The 15,361-nt window shown below is 36.3% G+C and overlaps 1 protein-coding gene across 2 annotated transcripts in view; it reads right to left on the reverse strand.

The window, feature by feature from the left end:
* Window positions 1-385: 385 nt before the first annotated feature.
* Window positions 386-15,361, reverse strand: part of tbc1d19 (TBC1 domain family, member 19) — a 29,060-nt gene continuing 14,084 nt past the window's right edge. The window contains exons 9-21 of one of the 2 annotated variants that reach the window (XM_084109041.1): window positions 14,766-14,838; window positions 14,379-14,417; window positions 13,261-13,373; window positions 9,455-9,529; window positions 7,755-7,817; window positions 6,351-6,435; window positions 6,214-6,258; window positions 5,995-6,027; window positions 5,806-5,915; window positions 5,620-5,711; window positions 4,200-4,315; window positions 3,916-3,986; window positions 386-1,833 (exon numbers count right to left, since the gene is read on the reverse strand). In XM_084109041.1, the coding sequence (XP_083965167.1) occupies window positions 1,759-1,833; window positions 3,916-3,986; window positions 4,200-4,315; window positions 5,620-5,711; window positions 5,806-5,915; window positions 5,995-6,027; window positions 6,214-6,258; window positions 6,351-6,435; window positions 7,755-7,817; window positions 9,455-9,529; window positions 13,261-13,373; window positions 14,379-14,417; window positions 14,766-14,838 (990 nt within the window). In that variant the 3' untranslated portion in view covers window positions 386-1,758. The remainder of the gene's footprint in view (window positions 1,834-3,915; window positions 3,987-4,199; window positions 4,316-5,619; window positions 5,712-5,805; window positions 5,916-5,994; window positions 6,028-6,213; window positions 6,259-6,350; window positions 6,436-7,754; window positions 7,818-9,454; window positions 9,530-13,260; window positions 13,374-14,378; window positions 14,418-14,765; window positions 14,839-15,361) is intronic. The other variant, XM_084109042.1, reaches the window with a different exon arrangement.

A 15,361-nucleotide genomic window follows, 5' to 3' on the forward strand; every position in this document is an offset into this window, starting at 1 on the left:
ATACACCTTGGATGGCTTGAGGGTGAGTAAATCATGGGCTAATTTAAATTTTTGGGTGAACTATCCCTTTAAGCACAGGCTCTTTAGTCAAATTAAATGCATCACAATGAATATTAAAATGTATTATTTAGCTTAAAATGCAACTTATTAACACTTAAACATTTATTTATCTGAAAACAAATTTAAACTGTACAAAACGTACTTCACATGAAGTACATTTTGCGTTTAAGTACATTTTTATACAATTTCAAAATTCCATTTACATAGAGTAACTCAAACTGTTACATTAATGAAATAAATAAATGTTTACTGAGGTTGAAACAAAATCCATTAATGCATATGAAATGTAGGGAAATTTAAAATAATAACCAATAACAACATAAAATGATTGTGTAGAATGTACAGCTTTTATTGAATAAAGAATTAACATTTTAAAGTATTTCAGGCATTTCTTAACTTGTGAATCTGCATCCGAAAAATGCTTTAAAATAAAGTATATCTACTACTGTAAAGAAGTGATTGCAGAGAAACCAATATGAATATATTTTAGCAATCAAAATGTAACTAAACATAAACGTGTTTATATATAAAAAAAGCTAAATGTATGTTACATTATTGCACATGCAGATATGTGTAAAGTGTCCCCCGTTTTCCATACAAACAGATGATAAAAACAAAAGAACACAATTCATTTGGTGTGTGACTTCAAAATTACCTGCATTTCCTTTCAAATAAATCAATTAACATTTTTGGTCATGTCAGGGAGTGCAACGAGTTCTGGGTTTATTAATAGTCACACAAAAGTGTGTCATCCATGGAAATTACACTTATGTTCATAGTTTGATAAATGTTCTCATCCAAATTCATTGGCACTAAGCCAAAGCCCTAAGCAGAGTAACTTAACCGGAGTAGATGGCATATATTATAATTTCAAGACTTCCACTATGCCAACGATCCTCACAAGGCCTAATCTTTAAAACTTACACCACAACTATATCCTACAAAATGAACCTCAGTATCATGGAAGACCATATTGAATTTTTCATTCATGATATTTACCTATGTTGCATGAAGCACAATGTAGATTAACAAAAATGTTAGTTTTGCATACAGTATTCTCTTAGGTTTGCAGTGATAATATGGCAGCAACATATTTATAACATTCATAAATAAGAATATATTAAACTTACATATCTAGTCTTGTCTAGTTTCCTTGTGTCACTATTACAGTTCAAACTATGCATTGAAAGCAATGAAACCTAAAATGAGGGGTTGGTAATTTATTATACCCCTGTAATCGAATGCATTTCTGTGGGAAAAGGATCAAAGTAGAACAGATCTTTAATTTATCCTTTTGGAATTCAATGGATTGTGGGAGGCAGTTAGCAGAATGGAGCAAGACGGTTAGACGGGAGGGTTGATACGTTAGAGGAATTGGTTATGTCTGGAGAAAAGGAAAGTGGCTTTATAGCCTACTTAAAGGAGCACTTCAACCAAAAGTTTAAAGTTTTTATTTTAGCATCACCCTCATGTCATTCCAGACCTCTATGACTTGAACCAAACATGTTTGTTTACCAACATTGTTCTAAATATCTTATTTCGAGTTCCGCAGAGGGCAGTCATACAGGTTTGGAATGACATGAAGGTGAGTAAAAAAAAGACAGAATTTTCATTTGTGGGTGAAATATCCATTTAGACTCAACATGAAATCCAAATGGACTGGAACATCCAGCCACCAACACACACACAAATCGCTCCTCAGACAGAAGTGGCGAAGAGGAAGATCTGCAGCAAGGGCATCACCTTCAGGGTTGAGAGGTCAGCAAGAACAGCCTGCAAGAAGAAAATAATTGAAAATGGAAAAACGAAGATTCTTCAATCTTTAGTAAATCACCTTGCATGATTCATCTAAATACTCTTCTCCCATAAAATTGTCTGAAAGGGAAACTCCAACAAATGCATTTTTAATAAGGTCAGCCGCAAAAATAACCCTGTCCAGGCCTTTTCAGCGCTAATTTTTCACTGGGTATCTTGAAGTAAATCCTGACAGTAGGGTTTGCGCTGGAGCAAGCTGTTAGTAAATCTGGCCCATAGTCTGTAAAGTGGAGCAGGACAACGTCCCATCAGACTCTCATCCACAGACGCCTTGTTTTGGGCGCGGGAAAAGGCGTTTTTACTGATTGATAAATATAAGCAGCACGGCACAAAGCTTCATGTGCTCGTTTGTTTCCTAAATTAGGACCCGAAAAAGATCAATATTAAGTCTGCTCTTTAAAACAAAGAAAATAAGCAATGTAGGAGAATGGTTAGTATGCGCAAACAGCGGAAAACTCCGTATATTCGTGAAATGTGCGCATGTCAAAATATCTATGTTGATTTGAAAGCTTGTGACGTAAACACGCACATGAACCGAATTACTTTATTTACTGGCCCTACGTTCGGATTCATCTTAAACAAAAGTGCCGAAGTAAATAGCTACTGTAAATATTCATGAGAGAAGCATGCATTCAGATGTCACTTAGGACACAGAACGCATAACTGCCAATCCCGTTTCACAAAATGGCGCCTGGTGACCTGCAACGATGTGACTCAAGAGCTTGGAAGGTGCTAAGAGTGCATCCGTCTCAAAGGAGCCGTTTGGGGCGGGGGCCTTCAAGTTCTCAAGCTTCGGTCCTTATGGAATTGGAAGCAAATAAATTTAGAGTCCCCTATCAGGTTAACTTGTCTCCTCTAATGTTTCATGACCAGGCTTGGACTCTAAAAATACAACGTGTTATGATACTTTCTCCAGTAGAGGCCAGGTGGTACATAAGCAAGCAGATACTGTCCAGCAGCATCTTCACAGCGTTTTGGGACCCGGGCCCGTGCGTCACTGCGGGTTACAGCTAGAATTAACGAAAGCAGGTCAGATGCACTTTTACTACAGCTGTCAATCAAGCAGATGCATGTGACTGCATCTGACAGCGCAGCCCTCTTTAATGGCCATGGATGCTTCAACAAAAGTTGGACGTAGAAATTGTTTGTTTCTTTTTTTTAAAGGCTTTTTCAAATAGATATTATATCAAAAATATATAAGATGGTCTACGAATTCGTATCATGTGAAGACTTGTGACCAATAGAAGATTGATGCACCACAGCATGACATCTGAATTAAAAGAACGCAAAATTTTTGCAGTAAAGTGGAGTACATTATATAATTTTACATTCTGAATTTTTGATTATTATTTGTTATATGTTGAATTTTATGTTTTTTTAAAAAAAGGCACCGCACAGCATGTTTTAAAAAGCTACTTTAATGTCCTAAATTAAACTAAGGCCTAATCCTGGCTTAATCTCTGTGAAACTGGGCTATACTTCTTACATCTTGTGGCTATACTGTTGAAATGGTGAATATGCTTACAGATTGGCCCCATTTACTTCCATTGTAAGTGCCTCACTGTAACTTAGATTTTTGCATATATATATATATATATATATATATATATATATATATATATATATATATATATATATATAAATATATAAAAATAATCAACATAATGCCACAAATGCTGTAAATTGAGAACCCAAAATATCCCTTCAAGTAATGAAAATTAAACTGTTACGCACACAAAGACACAGGACATGCACACACACACACACAGTGTTGATGTGAACGGTCATGCTAAATTTCCCATCACATTTGACATCACATAGTATAAACATTTTAAAGCTGGGTGAGGAGTACTTGGTCCACTTTTAAAAGTGTTATCCCAGCAATTTTAAAACATGTGCCTTGGGTGGACTGGGTTACTAGTGTTGGCTGCGAGTGAAGACACTATTTCTGTAGTCCTTAACACTCACACACAAACATACACACAGACACACACACAAACACAAACACACACACACACAAACTCGCTTGCAAGTGACAACCTCAGCTGATGCCAGTGATGTCACTTCCATTAGGTTTTCGGCTCGGAAGGCAAAGACTGCAGCGGCCAGGACTGAAATAAAGGGACAGACAAACAGTCATCTTCCAGGAAAATGTGTGTACACCATGTAACTGACTGGCCCTTTCAAATTTAAGAGTGCACCAACAAATTAATGTAAATTAAAAACAGTTTAACACATCCTAAGCACTGGGATTAATTAATTATTTATTTATTTATGTTCACAATAGCTGCCAAAATGTCACACATTAGGATATATTGACCCACCTGCCACTATCTCTAAGGATCCGTATCCTAGGATACGGTCCCATAACAACAGGAGCTGGTCAGTGGACAGGTATCCTGAGAAGGCTCGGACTATCCACTTAAAGGCAATACGCAACCTAAGAAAGATTCACACACAGACGCATAATGAGATACCAAATCATACACAGTGTAGATCTAAACACTTTTATTACAATTCTGTTCTTTTCTTTCACAGATGTTGAGGAGTGACTTGTGTTCGCATAATTCAGCCAATAGATGGAGCTGCAATGTTATAATACAACAGCGTTTCACTGAAGTGACTTGACAACAGTTCTTCATTTCAGATGGATACTCGAGTAACATATGCTTTGAGCTTGTATGTATAATAAATGAGACTTGATAAATTAACATTTACACATGTAAATGATAATAAATAAAACATAGATTTTAACATTATTAGAAAAAAAATGCAGTTTCTAAGATGTTTCAAGTGTAGGGTTTTTAGCCTGTTGTTCTATGAGGTTTATCCTGTTGCTACAGTTACTAAGGTTTTTTTTTTTTTTTTGTATTTTAGGATGTTGCTCTGCAGGGGTTTTGTGTGGATTTTAGCCCATTGCTATGTGGTCGCTAAGGTGTTTAAGTTCTGGTGGTCCCTAAATAAGGCTTTATTCAATCTTTCATTATAAATCTATGACATCTGCTTTTGTTTTTACGCGTCATCCGGCAGAAAGTTTTGCACAGAACTTTAATAGTTAAGGTTGGAGGTTTAGAACCATTTCCTAGCTCTAAATATAAGAGCTGAATTAAATGTTATTTTATTACCAATCAAATGATAGTGTATTTAAAGTGCGTTTAAGGATGTGGACTCAAAATCAAATTAGATAAAAAAATATAAAAATAAATAAATAAAAATAAACTGCTTAGGAGAAACATGACTATTGAATAAATGACAAATAACCAATAAACAAGAATAAACACATCTTCATATATTTATTTTAGTGTTGTCAAATCGATTAATTTTGATTAATCACATCAAACATAGAAGTTTGTAAATATATATCATATGCATGTGTGTGTATAAATATATATATATGTGTGTGTGTGTGTGTGTGTGTGTGTGTGTGTGTGTGTGTGTACAGTACCGGTCAAAATTTTAGAGACATTACTATTTTTAATGTTGACATTTCTATTTTAACATGACTATTATTAGTGTTTTTTCTGTATTTTTGATCAAATAAATGCAAGCTTGATGAACATAAAGAGACTTCTTTCAAAAACATTAAAATATTAATTTAATTAAATTAGTACATTAAAAAATGTTTACGTCTGATGCGATTAATCGCTTTGACAGCACTAATATTGTTAACATTATACAAAAATGTAAAAAAAACAAATAAATAAAAAACAATGAGTATAGTAAGTATCTGCATTGTGAACTCACGGTTGGGCTCCAATCTCTCGTAGATGGTAGAACAGTTGAGGAAGATGAGTCTGCAGTAACCTCTCAAACTGCAAGCACAGAGACACTATTCCCTAACAAACACACATACACATACAGCTGAGCTCAGGGACAACCATCATCCTAAGCAAACCGATCAATCGTGTTACGTCACACACAGATACTTACAGACGGATGTGAGGAGATCGAGTGTAATCTGAAGAAATAGCGAATATACATCTCCCTAAACACACTGTACAGCTTAGATGGCTCATTATATAAGAAACACAGAGGGGCAACTGCAACACAGGATAAAGATGTTTGCTTAGAAAACAGATTTTGCAATTTGAGGTTATGTGCTTTATTCTTCATACTCACCGTACATCGAGAAGCCATGAAATGGAATGACACCTAAGGTACAGAGATGTCATATTCAGTTATACTGATTATCGTTATTACAAAATTGTTTTATAATACTGCTAAACTAATAAATCATCTAATTAATGCACTGCCAGAAAATTCAGAGAATTCAACAAATGAACCAATACATGCTGGGACATGCTATTATTGAAATACTTGTAGAAGCTGTTTTATCACCATTTGGGGGGTAAACCACAGCAAACTGCTCTGAGCCAGACTTGCCTGAGAAAAGAGACAACTTTATAAACTGAATAGAAACTAAGGAAGATATCAATCAGAACTTTGCAGCAAAGATAAACATTCAAAGACATTACTTTGGACGCAAGATTTAGGAGGCGTAGCGCTGTTGTAGTTGAAATGCTCAAGGACTGCAGTGTCTCGAGAAAAACACAGCAAGACCTGTAGAGAAAAACAGAGGACAAATAATTGGCAACACAAACAGATAAGGATTACTATTGCTAAACACACTTTGTATCTTTGGTAAATTGCTTATTTCCTGGTTCAATTACATTTGAAGTGGCACTTTAGGGTTTCAGCCTGCTGAGGCCAAGCATGTTCTAAACCTTTAAAAATCATCAGACTTTTATCTGCTTTCTAAGATGCAGGTTTCTTAACTTCGTGGTTTGAAAGTGATTTCTGTGTGAACTGTGCTTCATACATCACTACACTATTGACAATATACAATTTACCTTTCCTTAGCCTACATTTCCCTAATGTGACAGCACCTTTAGAGTTTGAATATCTGTTATCTCTTGCTAATACACTCCCAATTGCTACTATTGGTTTGCATAGTAATTATGAACCCTTTCACCTTATTTTCCCAAAATTCACCTCTCTAACAAACACATATGACCACCCTGTGTCTGAAATTCTTGAACGACCCACAGATTTCACACTAAACCAATATTTACAACCAGCCTGGCTCCTTTATCACCTCACACCGTTCCATAGTGAAGACACAATGTACGTTCCACTGTGAAGCCCAAACACTGGCCATATCTTTTGTTTATTTCAGCAAAAATTAGGAACGAAGCACATTGATGGCTGTCCAGAGGATACCAGCTAATAAAACAAGTGAACAGCAACTTTGAAAATCTCTCTTGGTTAAACTTTATTTTAAGATGTCTGTGTTACAGTGCAATTATACAATTAAGTCCTAAGTAATAGTAATTAACTACATGTACTTAGTACTTATATTCTATATATACACTATATACATTATATACTATATAATGATATCTAAAAATGGCATAGTAAGGCAGGGTATCTCAGCGCGTTTTACTGTTTTATGGGAAAAAATTAACCCGCAAAATAAACTTGAGTATGATTGTGTGGTGAAAGTGAATATCAAGCAGTGGAAATGTAATAATGCTCCTATAATAAGAAATGACTCATCAATTCCCTATGAATAGAGAGGTATATTATAGAGAGGTCTATCTGTGAGACTACACAACCCTGTCCTATCTGTATCTATCCAGATTTAGGTATTTGAAGTGAAAAAGCATTGGTTTGCATGAGTAACTTTCTGACAATAGTTTAGTCTACAGCGATATGTGTACAAAGACCTATATCAATGTCATGTCCAAAAGAACTTGGGAAACTGTTTTACTTCTTTGATTATCAGAGCTTGTTTATGATTCACAGAGAAAAATTCTCATAAGTGATTGAAGGTTTGCATTGTGAGTGTGTTACACTGTCAGTGACATGCATTCACCCACCTGATATAAATAGTCCTCAAACACAAAGTAGTAATCGTCATTACTTGCAGTGAGCTTCACATCCTGAGAAGAAAAATCAGCCTTTTTATTCAGAAACAGGTGCACCAGGTGTGGTAAAATTGGACAGTTTTTAATATATTATTAAATAATTAATTGCAGTAATACAGTGCTATGCATAAGTTTAGACACCCATGCTAAAGTTGACTAAAAAGAGGAATAAAAAATCATCTTTTGAAAATTGAACTTAATGCCTTAATTAAAAACATTTGGAAAAATCCAACCTTTAAGGACACCAATTTTCTTTGTGAATGAATAATGTATCGTAAATACATAAATGTTCTTCCTTAAAATACAGGGTTCATAAGTCTGGAATTAAAATAGCCCCACATCATCACATAGCCTTCACCATACCTAGAGATTGGCATGGAGTACTTTCCATAAGATCATCTCTCAATGCAAATCAAACCAGCTATTAGGCTAACTGAAATAAAACCATGCCAATCTCTAGGTATGGTGAATGCTATGTGATGATGTGGGGCTATTTTAATTCCAAAGGCCAAGGGAACTTTATCAGGATGCATAATATCCTGGATCCATGAAGTAACTGGCCTTTAAAAATAAAAATCTGCCTGCCTCTATGGGAATTTAACATAGGGGTGTCCAGACTTATGCACCCTGTATTTTAAGGAAGAACATTTATTTATTTACGATACATTATTCATTCACAAAGAAAATTGGTGTCCTTAAAGGTTGGATTTTTCCATTTTTTTTTAATTAAGGCATTAAGTTCAATTTCCAAAAGATGATTTTTTATTCCTCTTATTAGTCAACTTTAGCATGGGTGTCTAAACTTATACATAGCACTGTATACTGCAAACAAAAAACTACAATCCTCTTGCCATTATATCTGTTTATCACTTAGGGCCGAGACACACCAAAACAACGGTTGGCCGTCAGGCAGTCATTTAGCATCTCTCAGGCTAGTTTTGCGGTGTGTTTCGCACTACGGCTCTAATCGGACCTCCATTGGCTTTAGTCAGGTCGATTGAGCATGTTGAATGTTGAACGGCGTCGGGCCGTTGGGAAAAGAGATCATTCTGATTGGCTGTTCAGCTTTGAAAACCAGCGCACGAGAAGAAAAACAAAAGTTCAAGCAAATGACGATGACAAGAGGGCACACAAAGAAGGCGCTTATAAATTTCTTCTTCATCTTTTTGGAGCATTCCAATACGCAAATATTTTCATAACGATATGGCCGTATGCAGCCTAATTAATATAAGTGAAGACAAACTGATCAGAATGATTCATATTCAAAATGTTAAGCAAGCACTGCTTTGTTTACAGTTTGTATATTCGCATTCCTAGTTCACTAGTTCATATTCCCTTTTTTGAATGGTGAATACTGTCATCTGCTGTGGTAGACAGTTATTATCTCTCATCTCTATTTAAAGTATGTTCAAAACCAATTTGTTGCCCAGACACAGCTGATGTGAGCCGACACCACCGCCGCTAGTTCTTTGGCTTCGGTGTGGTATGTACTGGCCTTAAAGCATATATGGAAAACTTGATCTTGGAAGAAATGAGTGAGAGAGAAGAGAGAACTGTTACTCTATTGGTCAAAACCTATTCGAGGAAATTTCAAGAGAATAAATGGAGCATACAAAACCATTTCTATCAAACAAACTGCATTGTAAATGTACCTTATATATTAGGTTGTCCACAAGCAGGCCATGATGTATGACTCTGGCCTTCAGCTGTTCATAATGTGTTATGACCTGTTTAATGAAATAAAAACAAAAGAACTGAAAAAAGTGAATTCATCTCAGTCAGCTGAATTAGATTAATTAATACATAATGGACAAAGAAGCACCTATACACAGATCAAACTACCCCCAGTCATTACAGCTAAATTAATTATAATAACCAATTAACTAATTAAATTGCTATTGTAAGCAGCATATTAATAGGATCGCTTTCAATCACTCAATCATGTTATGCTCTCAGTGGGACCTCCAGCTGAAAATGTCTGGCTCAAAAATTAAATGTCACAATAAACTGGTGCAAATAATACATATAATGGCAGTAAAAAAAGGATGTATCAAGGAATGATCCCATGCAATATATACCAAGGTATACGATAGGGTTTGGTGATAATTTGATGTATTATCTAACGAAATTCTTGACCTTGGCTGTTGGTCCCACAGCTACGTGATGTTTGCGTTTGTGAAACACTATTAGCGCCGCAGTTCACTCAGTCTTGCTCAGAAAAAGCACAGAAGTTTTGAGAAATCAAGATGAACAAAAACACGACATGAAATAGAAATACAATATCCATGTACTTTCTTCACTTTTTTTGCATATTTTTTAAAAAGCTTGATGCTGGTTACAGATACAGTATTCACTGCCATTATATAGATGAGCGCGAGTGGGAAATTTTTTTTCAATTCCCTGTGGTTCTTAAAAGAAAGAAGGGCGTTCTACATTAGTACAACACGAGGGTGGGTAAATGATGACTTAATTTTCATTTTAGGGTGAACTATCCCTTTAAGACAGCCTCTAATCATGAGTCTTTCTTGAAGCCCATTCACCTCCTGAAACCCAGAGGGACAGGCATGAGGATAGGCATGACAGCTGTTCACTGTCATCCAGACAGCGGCTTTTATCAGCAGTTACATAATTGTTCCACCCGAAACATTTTAAACTCTTGTGATTTCCCCTCTTCCACTCTGTCATTCCACCGGCTCCTGTCCTGCCCACATCTACAGCACTAGCTCAAAAGAGTGAGGGATTACTCTACTTGTTTAAATTGTGTCGCCCCACGCCGGGTGTTTGTCTTCGCATTAACACATAGAGAAAGAACATTCTCCAGATGCCGTTTCACTGCTTTAATGGAGGGCCACACTGTTTCACGTTTGAAAATGGCAGCTATTAGATTCCCAGGGTGAAAAAAATCACAGGGGGTACCTGATCTGTAATTTCTGCCAAACAAGAAGCTCAAAGCTAATTGTATTATTGAGAAGGATGATGTACAGTGGGGAGAACAAGTATTTGATACACTGCCGATTTTGCAGGTTTTCCTACTTACAAAGCATGTAGAGGTCTGTAATTTTTATCATAGGTACACTTCAACTGTGAGAGACGAAATCTAAAACAAAAATCCAGAAAATCACATTGTATGATTTTTAAATAATTAATTTGCATTTTACTTCCATGACATAAGTATTTGATCACCTACCAACCAGTAAGAATTCCGGCTCACACAGACCTGTTAGTTTTTCCTTAAGAAGCTCTCCTGTTCTCCACTCATTACCTGTATTAACTGCACCTGTTTGAACTCGTTACCTGTATAAAAGACACCTGTCCACACACTCAATCAAACAGACTCCAACCTCTCCACAATGGCCAAGACCAGAGAGCTGTGTAAGGACATCAGGGATAAAATTGTAGACCTGCACAAGGCTGGGATGGGCTACAGGACAATAGGCAAGCAGCTTGGTGAGAAGGCAACAACTGTTGGCGCAATTATTCGCAAATGGAAGAAGTTCAAGATGACGGTCAATCTCCCTCGGTCTGGGGCACCATGCAAGACCTCACCTCGTGGGGCATCAATGATCATGAGGAAGGTGAGGGATCAGCCCAGAACTACACGGCAGGACCTGGTCAATGACCTGAAGAGAGCTGGGACCACAGTCTCAAAGAAAACCATTAGTAACACACTACGCCGTCATGGATTAAAATCCTGCAGCGCACGCAAGGTCCCCCTGCTCAAGCCAGCGTATGTCCAGGCCCGTCTGAAGTTTGCCAATGACCATCTGGATGATCCAGAGGAGGAATGGGAGAAGGTCATCTGGTCTGATGAGACAAAAATAGAGCTTTTTGGTCTAAACTCCACTCGCCGTGTTTGGAGGAAGAAGAAGGATGAGTACAACCCCAAGAACACCATCCCAACCGTGAAGCATGGAGGTGGAAACATCATTCTTTGGGGATGCTTTTCTGCAAAGGGGACAGGACGACTGCACCGTATTGAGGAGACGATGGATGGGGCCATGTATCGCGAGATCTTGGCCAACAACCTCCTTCCCTCAGTAAGAGCATTGAAGATGGGTCGAGGCTGGGTCTTCCAGCATGACAACGACCCGAAACACACAGCCAGGGCAACTAAGGAGTGGCTCCGTAAGAAGCATCTCAAGGTCCTGGAGTGGCCTAGCCAGTCTCCAGACCTGAACCCAATAGAAAATCTTTGGAGGGAGCTGAAAGTCCGTATTGCCCAGCGACAGCCCCGAAACCTGAAGGATCTGGAGAAGGTCTGTATGGAGGAGTGGGCCAAAATCCCTGCTGCAGTGTGTGCAAACCTGGTCAAGAACTACAGGAAACGTATGATCTCTGTAATTGCAAACAAAGGTTTCTGTACCAAATACTTTTCTGATGTATCAAATACTTATGTCATGCAATAAAATGCAAATTAATTACTTAAAAATCATACAATGTGATTTTCTGGATTTTTGTTTTAGATTCCGTCACTCACAGTTGAAGAGTACCTATGATAAAAATTACAGACTTCTACATGCTTTGTAAGTGGGAAAACCTGCAAAATCGGCAGTGTATCAAATACTTGTTCTCCCCACTGTATTTAAAACTGCTTGGTCTGGACCACAGTACAATTTTATGGCTTTTTTAACATTTTGAAATACATTATGCTGTTGTAAGTGTGCCCAGGAACAAGGAAATTATACGTCCTTAATAGAGGCTGCCAAACCACCTAATCAAGCAGACTCGAATATGGTTTACAAGTATACACCAGAGAAAATCGCTTCCACACCAACCAAACATACTATATTCTGATGTCAAACTGACTTGAATTTGTTCCAAAAGCTTTACTGTGAAAGCATGTTCACCTCTTATTTTTAACTTCTGTTAACATAAAAAAAAAAAAAAAGTGCAATGATTTTACTTCCTTTTACCTTTCTAACTGTGCTTTGCACCGCATATTGAACATTTCAGTCAAGAATGCTTCTGATAAGTACAAATAAATACTCATTAAATGTCAGTTCTGGCACATGTTCAAAACAACTGCCATAAATGTCAGTTGAGATATACACAAACAGTTTAATTTGTTTAAATGTACATAAATATTTATGGTAGGTTTACATATGGTTGAGGACCTGTAACTGATTTTGTGTGTATAAAAAGGGAGAGAGAAATATTTATACACTACCGTTCAAAAGTTTGGGGTCTGTAAGATTAAAGATTTTTGTTTGTTTTTGAGCCTTTTATGTTTACCAAGGGTGCATTTATTCGATTAAAATACAGTAAATACTGTAATATTATGAAATATTATTACAATGTAAAATAGCTGTTTTCTATTCTAATATATTTTAAAATATTTTATCATTCTAATTTGCTGCTCAAGAAACATGTCTTATTATTATCAATGTTGAAAACACTTTCCCCTTTCTAAAATGACCTTGATGGGCACAAAAAATGCATTCTGAAATTCAGTCAGTACCTCAGGATCATCAGTAGTATTTAGGATGAGAGTCCACAGCTGGGCCCTGAGACCCGTGGGACAGCCCTGCCTGCTGTACTGCTGCGCCGCTGCACTGTCTTGCTCATTTACCACTACAGAAACGCAGAAAAACAGGAGAAGTCACATTTGTTTTAGTAAACACATCTTGAGAGGCTCTTGTCATATCCAAAGCTAATCCTCCATATACTTTGGCCTTTCAGAGAGAGACACTCTATGGGTGCATCTAAAACCTAAAGCAGCTGCCTTGCTGCCTAGTCTGTCAATGACTAAACAGGCAGTGTTTTGTATATGAAGGAACATCTTAAGAAAATTCATGACATCAGGTCTAATGATCCAGAACAAATTAAAGTAAGCTTTAGAGAAAACCAAGAAATTATTAAGTTACACTACCGTTGTTTGGGGGGGACAAATTTTTTGGGGGGTTTTAATGTTTGTTTGTTTTTTTTAAAGAAAGATTTTTATGATTTTGAAGTAATACTGTGCAATATTATTACAACTTAAAATGAAAGCTTTTTATTTCAATATATTTTGAAAAAATACTCCAGTCTTCAGTGTCACATGATCCTTCAGAAAACATTCTAATGTGCTGATTTGGTGCTCAAGAAACGTTTCTTATTATTATCAATCTTGAAAACAGTTGTGCTGCTTAATATTTTTGTGGAAACATGATGCATTTCTTCAGGATTTTATTGATGAATATTTTGAAATAGAAATCTTTGGTAACATTATTAATGTATTTACTGCCATTTTGATTAATTGAATGCATTCTCACCGAATAGAAGTATTAATGTATTTTTTTTTTTTTTTTAAATGTAGTGTAAATGTTTTTTTTGTTTTTTTTGTTTTTTCACTATAAATGGGATCATAATTTCATAAAATTAAAGTACACCATTTTATTCTTCTGATTGCATAACATCATGGGATCTCACAGGCAGTGGAAGATACATCTATGCTGCCTTCAAATTCTGATCAGACTATTATTTGAGGGGAAATGGAATGGCAAATATTAAACAAATATTCCCAACAAGACAAGAGTGATAAAGCGGATTTAAACAAGCATTAGTGTCATGATAATGGCAAAAATAGTTTATTTTTACCTTTTTTTCCAATGACAATGTGTTCACTCTCAAACAAATCTGTGTTGAAACAGCAGAGAGATAGTGAAAGATAGAAAAGAAGTGATAGTGCAAATAGACCATACAACACAGATATTTACAAATGAGTAGTGAGCCTCTTTGGTAGCCTTAAATACAATATAGTAAATACAGAATTTAGAGAGTCGGAACATATTACACAGGGTGTATACAGTAGGTGAAGCTTCTGTTGACTTGTGACAAGTTAGTAGGAAAAAACAAGAGAAACATCAACTACAACTATTTGGACCAGTGCGAAAGGACTTTGGGACCTGGCGGCAATGGAGCTCAGCCCACATAATATTCCATTATTCCATAATCATGTTATGAATGGAATGAGCAAATAAATACCTGGGGGAACATGAGTGTGATCATCTATACCAAGCTGCCCATAAGTAAGACCCAGTTCTGGATACGTTTCCCTCTGCAACACAGATAAATAATGGGCCACAATTATCAAAATATTTGATCCCTACAAAAGGACAAAGTGGGTTAAGTTTATGATAATTCATCTATTCAAATTCTTGCAAAGGAATTTGGCCAAATTTGTTTCACATAAATCACTTCTTCTAATGCATGCCATCTGGGTGTGATGATACACTTACAGTATCTCACGAGATGAAACGATACACGATATTTGGTTCCGGAGAACGAGATGAGATGATGTATAAACACCATTTTTAAGAAATCTTCAATGATGAAATAGATGACTGGAAATGTTTTTATTTTATTCGACTGAAAGTCTCAAAATGCAAAACAATGCAGGCAGAGGTGGACAGTAACAAAGTACATTTACTTGAGTACTGTACTTAAGTACACTTTTTGAGTATCTGTACTTTACTTGAGTATTATTTTTTCTGGAAACTTTTTACTTTAACTTCACTACATTTGAAAGACAAATATTGTACTTTTTACTCCACTACAATTCTGTCAAGGTCCTTGAGTAG

The sequence above is a fragment of the Abramis brama genome (assembly GCF_963993115.1).
Source record: "Abramis brama genome assembly, chromosome: 3".
In the NCBI taxonomy this organism is placed as follows: Eukaryota; Metazoa; Chordata; class Actinopteri; order Cypriniformes; family Leuciscidae; genus Abramis; species Abramis brama.